The sequence below is a fragment of the Micrasema longulum genome, unplaced genomic scaffold, assembly GCF_059751315.1.
Source record: "Micrasema longulum isolate JH-2025_06_02 unplaced genomic scaffold, ASM5975131v1 h1tg002328l, whole genome shotgun sequence".
In the NCBI taxonomy this organism is placed as follows: Eukaryota; Metazoa; Arthropoda; class Insecta; order Trichoptera; family Brachycentridae; genus Micrasema; species Micrasema longulum.
Genome location: NW_028279478.1, coordinates 66829 through 79486, shown reverse-complemented (window position 1 = coordinate 79486; position 12658 = coordinate 66829). Strand labels below are relative to the sequence as shown.

The following is a 12658-nucleotide window of genomic DNA, read 5'->3' as shown; positions in this document are numbered from 1 at the left end:
TCACTCTAATGCACAAAGTGATATGCACCTAATAGATTGCCCAAAATGACTGTCCCTGATAAACTTTTGTGTACCCACAAGGACCACCAGACACATGTTCCAATGTGAGTACAACAGCTTGCCCACCACATACCGCACACCACATCTGAGGACATAAGTCTCCTTGGCGGTGCCCACATACACGGAAAATTTGCTCGTTGTCAAACGAAAAAAGCTGCCCGGTAACCTTAGCATCTTTGTGCTGAAAGAAAGTAATCCAGAATTACATAATATGTACTTCATTGGATCGAGAAGAGAGGGAAGTGAATTCTTCACTGACTGGGATTAAATTGATTGGACATGATCAATTCGCCGAAATGATTACAAAACTTTTTAAAAGCCTTGAAATTCTTTTTGGAAGCCACCAGATCTGTATATCCGACAGGACCTATAACAGGGCCGCGGATAGTAGCGAGAAGCTCCATTCGGTAATCATAGAGAAGGAGAAAGGGACAAGACCACAGGATGTGTTCAGAAGATTGGTTGGGATATCCGCAGCAGCATGAAGGGGAGTCAACAATATTAAAAACAAATATTTTTTTATTAAATTTACCATGACCTGATAAAAACTGCGTAGTCCAGTGATCGGGGATAACCCAAGAAGATTCTAAGCGCTGACGGATTGAAGAAAAAAAAGAAAGTTAACCCTTCTTGAAGGGGAAGATTCCCATCGCGATTGCCAAGCATTAAGAAGAGCATTTAAAGTCATTTTTTTTATATTCGATTGAGACATTCCTTCAGTTGGGAGTAGACGGACGCCGGTGAGTACAACAGGACAAACTTCACCCACCATTCTCCCCTGGCACGCATTCACCGAACTGCTAAAAATTATGCTGAGCTGTTGGACTTGCTCCACACCACTGCTGCAATTGAATGAGCTATCCTATCCATTAAATGGCCATCCCCTCAACTCTCCTCTTTTCAATGTGTTTTTCATTTCTATGCATCTTTACTTTATTTTCTTTTTAAAAGATCATTAACATATTAAGTGAAATAATTATGATTCTATTTTATGTCATTTGCTATAATACCTTATATACTTTTTAACTATATATTGTAAGAACCCTCTAGGCGTTCATAAAATAAATAAATAAATAGGTACGTCATCAAGTAATAGTCTCATTTTATGAGCAAAATCTGTTATTAATAATTAATTAATTATATATTAAAAATAATATTGATGTACAGCAAAAATTAAAACACCTTGCTGGAATGGACCTTTTTATAAATTATATTGTAGAGCATGCGGGCATTGCCAGATGCCTTCAGGAGACCGTATCTTTTAGAGGTGTCGGATATATCTGAGATTTAGCACTTTTGCCTCCTCCTACGTCCCTTAGTTCCGCCGAAAGATCGTCATCAACGGCTTTCCAGGACGGCAGGAGCCCACAGGTGCGAAGAAGAGGCAACTTGGGTTGAAAATCTCCTGAGGCATCTGCAGCATATTATATCCAAGTCAGGCCCCCTCAAAATGATGATTATAAAAGTCTGCAGCATCCGATTTCGGACTTCCATGTTTGTTATGAAATCAAACCACCTACTACTACTACCGTCATGCCGTTTCCTCATAGAGGTTGACAGAGAAGATGGACCGCCTCACATGTGTCGTTGTGGCATTACCCAACAATCAATCTATATTAGATCCGATTCCAACATGACTTTTGAAAAAATGCATTAACGTATTAGCTCAATTTTTAACAGACTTATTTAATACCTCCATAGAGCACAGAATTGTTCCAAGAGCCATAAAGAAAGCTAATGTAACTCCACTTTAAAAAAAATTACAACTGGATGTAGAAGACCTTTCCAGTTTTCGTCCTATTTCAAATCTTCCCATCGTATCGAAAATACTAGAAAATATAGTTTCTAATACTCGTTAATTATATTGAGCAGAATTATCTATTTTCAGTATGGCAATCGGCATACCGACGTTTTCATTCGTCCTATGTTACCATTCATTCTCGCCATATATACCTGTTTTCTGTCGTCATCCATTCGTTCTACATGACCAAACCATCTCAGCGACCCTTTCATCTTATCAATTATACCCATCTCAGATTTGCACTCTCGCCTGATTTTATCATTCGTAACCCTGATATACATTGATTTCTCACACATTCGTCTAAGACATCACATTTCAACCGCTTTCGTTCTGATTTCATATTTTCTCTGCCACTCTATACCTAATATTCTCCTCAGGCACTTAATCTCAAAACTCAGAAGTTTGGTGTTTTGGTGAGGTACCAGGATTCGCATCCACATAAGAGTACTGGCATTATACAAGAGTTGAATAAACAGCATTTTGATTTGACCAGGTATAGACTAGAGTGCTAGTGCCATTTTTCTAGGTTATTTGCTGTGTCAATAGCACTTTTTTCTACGTCATTTTAGTCGTAATTTGTGCTAATCAATAGTAAAATTATACACATAATATCAATCCAGATGATGGATGCTGCAATGCTGTCGGAAACGTCGACAAGAAAATCTATTTGCACATGGCATAACATCCAGAATGCAAAATGAAAATCTATGAAGTTAAAAAACCCATACTTTTTCATTGACTGGCACTTCCTGTGTATATTAAAAATACCCAATGTCACTAATTTTCAAATCAACATTTATAGTAGAGAACTGTTACCATATTTTTTGCACTGTAATAAATAATTGAACACCATAATTGATATTAAAAATTTTATTAATAAAAAAGATTTGGCAATAATAATAATAATTGTATAGGAATACAAAGCACCTATTTATGTATGAATTGAAGACACGAGTGGATGAAGGCGTTATGTCACAATTTTTTAATGTACTTTTTTACAATTTTAATGAAGATTTCATTTATTTGACAAATTGTAGTCTGCATTACTTTACGGGCTGTTTAACCTATTATGTAATTCAGACTGTAAATATAAGTGAGAAGTTAATGAAAAGAAAGCAGATAGCTGCTAAACTACCAATAAGTACAGAAAAATATATCCATATTATCCGCAGAAGCCATATTCAGCAAGCAAATAGCCCTATTAATGGGTGAATTCTGACTGCATTTGTACGGCTTCTGAGTGTATAGAACAGTGCGTGAGATCTCGCTCTAGTATAATTATTGCGAACATACAAACTGATCTCTTTCAGTATATCTGTTCTACTGCGGTATATCATCGACCAATTGCAGAGCGAATTCACCAGTAATGCGGTTGCATGTACTCGCGAACCAATATGCTAACAACATTGATGTCTTTAACGTGAGTCTTGTAAATTTTAAATATCAATGTATATGTTCCATATCAAATTGAACTTAATATTCTGTTCATATTGTATTTTATAACATTATGTACCTAGCTGCTTTAAACCTTTAACTGCATTTCTTTAGCTTATTTAAAAAATATTTATATATATATTTTTTTAAACCAACTAAACCTCTTTAACACAGTTCTACACTTTAATACTTTATATTGTTTGTTTTTTTTTTTAATTTATGTTGTTAATACACTCATCTTTTTATTTTTATACCAACTATACTTCTTAACACTGTTCCTATCTTTTATTTCTTTATATTGTTTTTTTTATTTATGTTGTTTATATACTCATCTTCTTTTTTATACCAACTTCTAAACACTTTTCTATCTTTTGTTTCTTTATATTGTATTTTTTAATTTTTATGCTGTTTATATACTCTTATTTTATATAACTTTCATGTATGTAAAAGCCTTGTGGGGAGGATGATTGGTCTGTTGGTCAGCCTACCGAGAGAGGTGGATCTTTCCCGTGCTGGGATTACCGGTTTTAGACTCTTCGGTAGCCATGTTTTTCTACGTTTTAATAAGTACGAGGTTCTACTTTTAAATGACAGAAAACCTCACCGACTTTAACTTGAAAATTATTTTTACAATATTTGTCCAAATGTTTGTGGACAAAAACTGGATTCCAGCCCATAAGGGAGTGAAATCACACCATAATATAACTATTTTTTTAGTTCTGATTTAGTCAAATGTTTCAATTTTTTCAACGAGCTGTAAATAACTCACTATTAGAAAATGGGAATTTAGTTGGAGAAGAGTGAGATTTGAACCTCGGACCTCTGATCCGTGAGTCCACAACACTAACCACGAGACCACAACCTGATTCTTTTCTGAGAAACTGTAGCCTGGGCGTAAAACTGAACATATGTTAGCAGATGTTGAATTATAGGAATCTCTTTGTTATTTGGTAAGATTTAAAATATTTAGTGATAGTTTATTTTTAACCATTGACAAACGAACAATCATGTTCTGAAAGTGGTCGTTTTAGTGATTTTACATAAACGAAATATGTAGTTATAGTATAATTGACGGATAATGTGTTTGTTATATACATGGCCTTTTTTCAGTTCACTTGATACATAGAATTCTGCAGCATAAGAGATACATCTGAGATCATGGTTAATATTTCTATGTACAATAATTTTGTACCACCATATGTTAGTACGAAATTATTATGTGATTGTCATGTGATTATAAACAATAGTATAAATATAACGATGTTTATAATCACATGTGTTTGGTTGAATTCTTCAATTTCAGAAGATCTTTCTTAGAACTCCTAGCTAATGTTATATTATCAGAAATTGATTTTAACTGCTCTCTCTCATGAAGCAATTGATCCATCTCTTTAAGTAATTGTTCAAAGGAATCTCGCGATATTTCCGGTGTGATGTATAATTTTTCTTCTTTTTTCTGTAAACAAGAGAAAAAACATTTTAAGACGGCACTGAATTTGCTGTATAAAATAACCTAGTTTTTTTTTTCCATTATAAAGAAAAATTAATAATTGAGTTTTATTTTTCTCATAAAAACAAAACACATTATAGAATTTATACAATGGTTTCAATATGTCAGTGTTCAATAAAAAAAATAATGAGACCTCACTGGGTCTACCCGTGCCGAGGATTATACTTTACAGTATACTTTTTTTTAAATATTTTTACATTTGAGAATAAACAAAGACTTAATAAACAGAGATAATTAACAAAATGTTCAAACAGTTTTAAACACTACGTATTTAAGTTAATATTTCATTTATCTACACCTATATTCTTTAAATTATAAAATGCACAATAAAAGAACAAAAACATAACATAAACTATACATTTATATTACAATGATACTATTAATTTGTATATTTGATTATGTATGTAACTAAATTTGTATAATTTATATCTGATCATTATTTATGTTATCTTTTTTGGAATTTGATTATTTATTATTTATACTTTGTTTTTCTGGATTGTTATTCTATCGCATCACATGTTATTATAATTAAATTTTTACTACGTATTTCTTATTGTTAATTATTATCAAAAGCCTTAATAGGTTCATGAATATTTATTTATTTATTCATTTAAAATTACAAAATTAAATATTTATGAACTTATTAAGGCTTTTTAGGCTATGCCCGTGTCAAGCCACAATAAATAACAATAAAAATACTTAGTAAAATTAATTAGATCAAATTATAATGACATAGAATCACAATCTAGAAAAAAAGGTAAATGTATTAAATAAATAATCGAATATGTAAACGAGTGTAATTTTTAGTGAATAAATAAAAAGATATATACATAGTGGGCATGCAGTTTAGATAAAGAGAAATAAGGTGAATCACGGAGTACTCAAATCACGGAGTACTCAAATCAACCTTGGCAAATAAATGTTAGACGCAGGAGGCGAAATTTGCCACTCACAATGGAATCCTGTGCCGATCCTTATGTATGGTATTGGAAAATCGAGGAAAAAAGTAGGCTGAATGCCGTCAAAATGCAATATCTCGGGTGTATGTGTGGAAAAGGTGTACGATAGATGCACACATGTCGAAATCCGTGCCTTGCTGGCTGAAATAGCATTATTGACAAAATCAAGATAGGAGTTCTGCATTTGTTCGGACAAGAAAAACGAATGATGAACAGCCAAAATAGATCTACGATACGAAATTTGATGACTGCAGAAAACGAGGAAGACCAAGAAGATGTATGAATGCAGAGGAAGCGAGGTCTGTATGCAAAGACAAAGTAATATGTCATTCTATCCTCTCTGCCTATCTTCACGGTAGAACGGTGTGATGGTTTATTGGCTGTTTTGTTTGTAAAATAATCATGTACTAACCTTAGCATCTTTGATAAACTTCTCATAGTTTGCCACTTTTCCTTTGACCACAGCAACCTCCTTTTGATTGTCTTCTCTGGTTGGCAATTTTGCAATATCTTCTTTCATTTCTTGTAATTCCTCCTTAAATCTATTTAATTCTTTTCTATCCCTGTCGTTCTGCTGCTCTCTGCTTTTTATCAATTGAGTCAGGTGTAAACTATGTCGCTGGTATTTTAAATTGTCCAACATTTGATTTGCGCTACTTGTGAACACACTTTCCTTATTGAGATTCGTTACGTTTATGTTTTTTTGGTACATGGCCATGTCGTCTAGGATTTTTTTCACTTCTGACGACATCCCCTCGAAAACAAATGGCATCTTTTCAGATATCGCATTGTGCTCTTTACCTATAACAAAAAAGCTCGATTAAAAATAAAACAGTAAAAGTAGACAACTTTGAAATTAAAAGAGCTACAAATAAAAACAAAAAAAATAAAATAACAATATTTCCTCTGGTCCATTCCTGTCTAATTCTAAGTGCATATGGTTGAATTTCAACCCCTCTCACTCCTTACTTCATATCTTCACAAACAAAAAATACCACTTAACTTCCACAGGACTTTAAGTCCCATGGAGTTGGGACTTATGTCTCAAATAATGTGTAATAAACTACATGTATATGAATAAATAAATAAAATAAACTAATGACTTGATTTATTACCTCCATATCGACACTGGAAAGGAAAAGGCTACCAATTGACATATGGCAACTTTACAGAAGAGCCTGTTAAAGTGTTTTTTTTAAAAGAATCTCATATTTTAAATTATATAAGAATTACTCTCCCGGGGATCCTGCTTACAGTAATTTCCTACCATTAGGTGATCTCCTCATTATGACAAAAGATAAGCAACTTCGCACATGGCAAGAATATTGGGTAGCCTCCTCCCAAGCCAAGGGAAGAGACCTTTTCCAATTGAAACCAAATGTAACAGAAAAACCTTGGTTTTCCAAGTGATTCTGAACAAATTTGAGACACATATGCAGAATGCACATTGGGCATTGTTGTAATAGTTTTCATTTGTTCAGAAGCCATGTGCGAATGTCAGCTTGAGGAGGAAGATCTAAATCATGTTTTTTTAGATGCCCCATAAATGATTGTTATCCTGAGTTCCTATCCGACCTCTCCGATATCAGTGTCCCATTTCCTACTCATATTTTAACTCTCTTGTCCCCACCCAATAAACACATATTCAAAATTGTATTCAATATGTAGTTATAAATGGTATTAAGTTGTAATGGTAATAAGTTACATATTATGTAAAGCGTATGTAATATTAAATGCTAACACATGTGTAAATATTTGAATAAGTCAAATATCAAACTCGACACTGGCTAGAAAACCCCAGTTAGGGGTGAAAAAGGCCAAAAAAAACTAAGAAGATAGGAAGCTTGTGTAGCTTTGAAACTGGTCGCTAATTAAATAAATATCAAACAAACAAACCATCACGCTGTTTCCCCGTAAGGGTAGGCAGAGAGGATAAAATGCCACATCACTGTATCTTTGCATACAGATCTCGCTTCCTTTACATTCATACATCTTCTTTTGTTACGTGAAAAAACAAAATATTATTGTTTTTGTTTGTCAACTAACATTTTGTTTTATGAGCAAAGAAAATAATAAGGGCATTAGTGAGTGACGCTTCATTTGAAATAGGGTACTAGTTTGCCATCGATGACACAAAATTATTAATAAAAAATAAAAGCGCAAAATAACAATCACTCTTTTATTTCAACAATAAATTTTAAAAAACAATAGAACATTTTCACATATTTAATTTTATCATTGGAAAATTAACTAATCCTTCAATTTTCTTAGCGACTAAGAAAAGGGTTCTTTCTGATAAATTTGGGCCCATTATTTGAAGAGAGAGGGGTAAATTATTTTTGGAAAGTTTAATTGGAATTGATAATGCTGGAACTCCCGCCATATTGGCTGGTTGCGTGCAATAGTCATGCAATGCACATTGATCGCGATTATTCTTCTTCATGAATTCTCCGTAGGTTGGGGCATCGCCAATCGTCGTAGGCGTCAGTAAAATATCAACAGAATCAGATGATTCCGGGTTGAACACCTTTTTGAAGTCGTCGCTAATCAGTCTTCGAATTTTCATTGCTTTTACAAAGTATTTTTCATAGTTCTTAGTTAAAAGAAAGTAATTTCCGGCTAAGATTCTATTGCGAACGACTTCGTTGAATCCTCGCACTCGCGCAGTTGCATACAGTTCATTCGTGGATTTACAATCCATCGGTCGTAAGCCGTATTCTAGCCCGTCATAGCGAGCCATATTGCTCGCGACTTCACACTGGTTCAAGATATGGTAAACCGCTATGGAAGCATTTGTATAAGGCATAGTAACTTGTTTAGCTCGAGCGCCTTCGTTTTCTAGCAATTCTGCCACCATCATCCAAGTGTCTAGCACTTCTGGTGACATATTTTTACAATGATATTCCTGCGGTATACCGATTCGAATACTTTTCAAACTAATTTGTGCAGAGTTGTCGGGTATGTCTATATGTTTAAATTCTTCTTTAATTGTCGTGGAATCGAGATCGTCTGGCCCAGCGATGCAGTTGTAAAGAGCTAAGCAGTCGTCGACATTTCTAGCTAATATTCCCGGGACGTCGAGAGAGTTGACTAGAGGAATGAGGCCGTGCCTGGATACGGTTCCGTAGGTAGGTTTTAAGCCAACCAGGCCGCATAAAGCGGCGGGATTACGCGTTGAACCACCCGTATCTGAGCCGATGGCGGCCATGCAGCTTCCGGAAGCGACCGCAACAGCGGACCCGCCGGAACTTCCGCCTGCTATCCGCCATTCGTCACTTTCCTTTCGATGGCCGTCAAATTCAGAACCCCAAATATTCTTTGTAGCGCCAAACACCGAGTCTACAGTTCCTGAGCCCATGGCAAACTGATCCAAATTACTTTTGCCTATCAATACCGCACCGGCGTCCTTTAATTTCGAAACAACAGTCGCATCATATGTAGGAACGAAGTTTTCCAGCATCTTAGAAGCACAAGTTGTTCGCACACCGTCCGTGCAGAAATTATCCTTAACAACTACCGGTATGCCTAATAGCGGTTTTCTTAATTTAGTTTTTACATCTTTATCACAGTTTTTAGCAGTTTCCGTCGCCTTAGAAGATGTTAGAGTAATAAAAGCGTTGAGCGGCTTTATTTTCTCAGCTCTATTTAAAGATTCCAAAATTATTTCTGAAGGTTTCGTGGTAGCATCTTTATATCGCTTTTGAACTTGTCTGATAGTTAAAGAAATTAATCTATCCATGTTTATTGTCAAAATATGCCATAAGTTACAACGATATATTTAAAACCTATCCGATAATACGAGCTAGTTCATTTTGAGTTTGACAGAAAGACAAATAGGGTTAAAGAAATTCAAAAATGTCGGCAATGTAGGAATCTTCACAAAACTATAACTTACTCAAAGCTCTTGTTTCGTCTATATTTCTTTTACGAATAAAGTCTGCAATTTCTTGAAACCCCGTATTGTTATCCATGTTTTAAGGAGCGAAAATATCAGAAACAAAAATCTCCAATGATAACATTTATTCAACAAAAATATAAAACATTCAAACTTCAACATCAAACTGAATCCATAGACAAACTGAACAATGTTGAACAAACTTAACCGAAATCAGCAACAAACTTCAGAAAAATGTTTACAGTGGTTCTAAAACCTTCACGCACTTTATCAAGACATTATTGATTATTACCAATCATCAAACTAATTTTAATATTGAGTTCAAATATTCAAACGCTATTTCTAAAAAAGAGTATTTTGTAAAATGGAAAACAAAGTAATAAGTTGATTTCTTTAATTCAGCATTGTTTATTTAAAACGCAAAAAACACTATCTGTTATAAAATTCAATCGTTTGTTAGAATGTTCCAAAATAAAAGCCTAAATTATTAAAACATGAAATAAGTAAAGAGACGAACAAAAGTCGAAATCAAAACTTTCCCGGTATTGTTTTTTTCTTTCCTTTACTATAATGCTCGTGCTTTTTTGTGCATGGGATATTGTAAACTAGTCTTGGATAATTAGACACAAAATCATTATTACAAAATGATATCTTTAATTACATTAGTAATTGAATGGCGAAGACACACTACACAGTACTGTTTACAAGTGCTGTTACTTCTACTACATTTAAACTGATACTGATTATCAATTGCTTATCATGCACTTGAATAAATATCCTTATAAAAAAAGGAGGGAGGGGGGGTAACAGCTTCCTAGAGTAAGGAATTTTGACACCACTGTCAAACAATAATTTTACATTTATTTTATTCTCTGAGTGTGAGGCCTAAACATTGACATAATAATTTAATTGGCAAATTTAACGCAAAAGCGGTCATGTTTCGTCATGATTGTAGAACAACGATGCCTGCGATTTTCTTCAATTTAACGGATTTTTTTTTTTTTTAAATACACTTCATGTAATAAGTAAAATAAAAAAAAATAAAAAAAATATTAATAAATTTCATAAAGGGTACATATTTTTGTAAAATTCTAAACACATCTTCTTTTACACATCTAGTAAATGTTATCACTGTAACTATCCAAAAAAAAGAGACCAACTCTTGTGCTTGGAAAGTGACTTACACTGTTTTAGTCGTTTATTTATAGGAGTTTATATAACTTTAAATACGAGTACATTAGAAAGAAAAATAAAAACATAAGATATTTAAAAAGAAAAAACATAAAACAATGATACATTCATGCTCATTAAAATTTAATGTTGTTTTTACAGGTGTTCAAAAATTTTTTTTAGATCAACTTTAAATTTATTTATTGATATGTTATTTTTAATAGTTTTTAGTTCATCGGGAAGATTATTATATTTTTTTACACCCTTGAAGACAAAGCTATTTTGACTATGACTTGTATAGAATTTAGGAATTTTAATATTATGTTAGTATCAGAGTGACTTCTTCATCTCAAATTCTTTTATTTTTTCTTCTTTATAAATTTGTTTAACTGAATTTATTTTATAAAGAGTGTCTACTGTATGAGCTTTAAATATTTTATGTAGACTTTCCGTATTGAATGTTGAGGGTTTCTTTGAAATTACTTTAATAATTAATCTTTTTACTATTTTAAAAGGGTTTAATATATAGGCATATGCACCACCACATCCTACAATACCATATTGTAACAAAGATTATACGATTGAGTTAAAAGCTATTTTTAAATGATTGATTTTTAATATATTCCTTAATCTAATATGTAATTACATTTTCTAATTCGTTTAACTAGTTAACTAATACGGTGTTTCATTTTAAGTTTTGGTCTATGTATACACCAAGATATTTAATTTTATCTGTTGCATCAAGTACTGAACATGTAAGATCGTAGTTAGTTTTGTTACAATTGATTTGGTGAATAATTATTTTTACTAGTGAATCTAAATTTGTTTTGTTAATAAAAAATCGGATGATTTTTGTCTTTTCCGTATTTAAAGATAATATATTTTGGCAAAACCATAATTTCAATTTATTTATTACGTCATTAGCTACTAAATTTACATGGTTCCAGTTAACACCCTCAACTAAAACAACCGTATCATCGGCTTATGATATTATTTTTTTATTTAAATTTTGACAAAATATATCATTTACATAGAGAATAAATAAAAGCGGACGTATCACCGTACCCTGAGGTATTCCAAAATCACAAGTCTTAATTTGACCATACGCATATTTTATTTTTACTATAAGTGCAAAGTGTCTTTTGATACTTCGGTTAGTTTTACAATTTATTTTTCAAACCTGGAATATAAAGCCTTTATAAAACTTTTTCAAGATCAACTAAAATCAATGTCACATTTTTCGCACATCCATCGTTATTCTGCGAACATGACGATTTACAGGTGTACATTTTATTAATTTATCTTTATTTTCTATCTGAACGTATTTTTAACATAACAAAAACAGGGTTTATGATAAAAGAGGGACCATCTGAACCACATGGAAAATACGAGGCTTGTAAAAATCATGAATTCTGATTACTTTGTAGCAGAAGACTACTAGGAAGGCCACCGAAAATATTAAAAGATAATTGGATCAGTCCAACGTCAAAAACAAGTCATACGACTTAGACCAAAATGAAAAAGATATCAATAACGAAAAAACTCATAAAGTGCATTTTTGGTTCCAAATACATACAAAAAATACCTTCTCCATTTTTTTCTATGTTAAGAACACGTTTTTTATACAGCAATCATTTCTTCCAACCAACATATTTTTTAATTAATATAATATAAAAGGAGGTAAACAAAAAACAATTTAAAGCAATGTTTGAATAATTAATTGAAAAACTACGTATTTCGTCCGTTAGTGGGAGCAGGAATAAAAGAAAGATGAAAACGTCGTCTGGTAAACAATATTGTTTTAATAATAGAAAGTATATAGTTTTTAA

At 32.7% G+C, this 12658-nt stretch overlaps 2 protein-coding genes across 2 annotated transcripts; both read right to left on the bottom strand.

Moving 5' to 3' along the window:
- Window positions 1-3853: 3853 nt before the first annotated feature.
- Window positions 3854-9845, bottom strand: LOC148272457 (uncharacterized). The gene is made up of 3 exons (XM_088240017.1): window positions 9660-9845; window positions 6177-6565; window positions 3854-4751 (listed from the first exon to the last, which is right to left on the bottom strand). Exons 1-3 carry the CDS (start codon window positions 9733-9735, stop codon window positions 4566-4568), a joined length of 651 nt encoding a protein of 216 aa, XP_088096143.1. The 5' UTR covers window positions 9736-9845; the 3' UTR covers window positions 3854-4565.
- Window positions 7932-9624, bottom strand: GatA (glutamyl-tRNA(Gln) amidotransferase subunit A, mitochondrial). The gene has a single exon (XM_088240016.1). It carries the CDS (start codon window positions 9501-9503, stop codon window positions 7983-7985), a length of 1521 nt encoding a protein of 506 aa, XP_088096142.1. The 5' UTR covers window positions 9504-9624; the 3' UTR covers window positions 7932-7982.
- Window positions 9846-12658: the final 2813 nt, after the last annotated feature.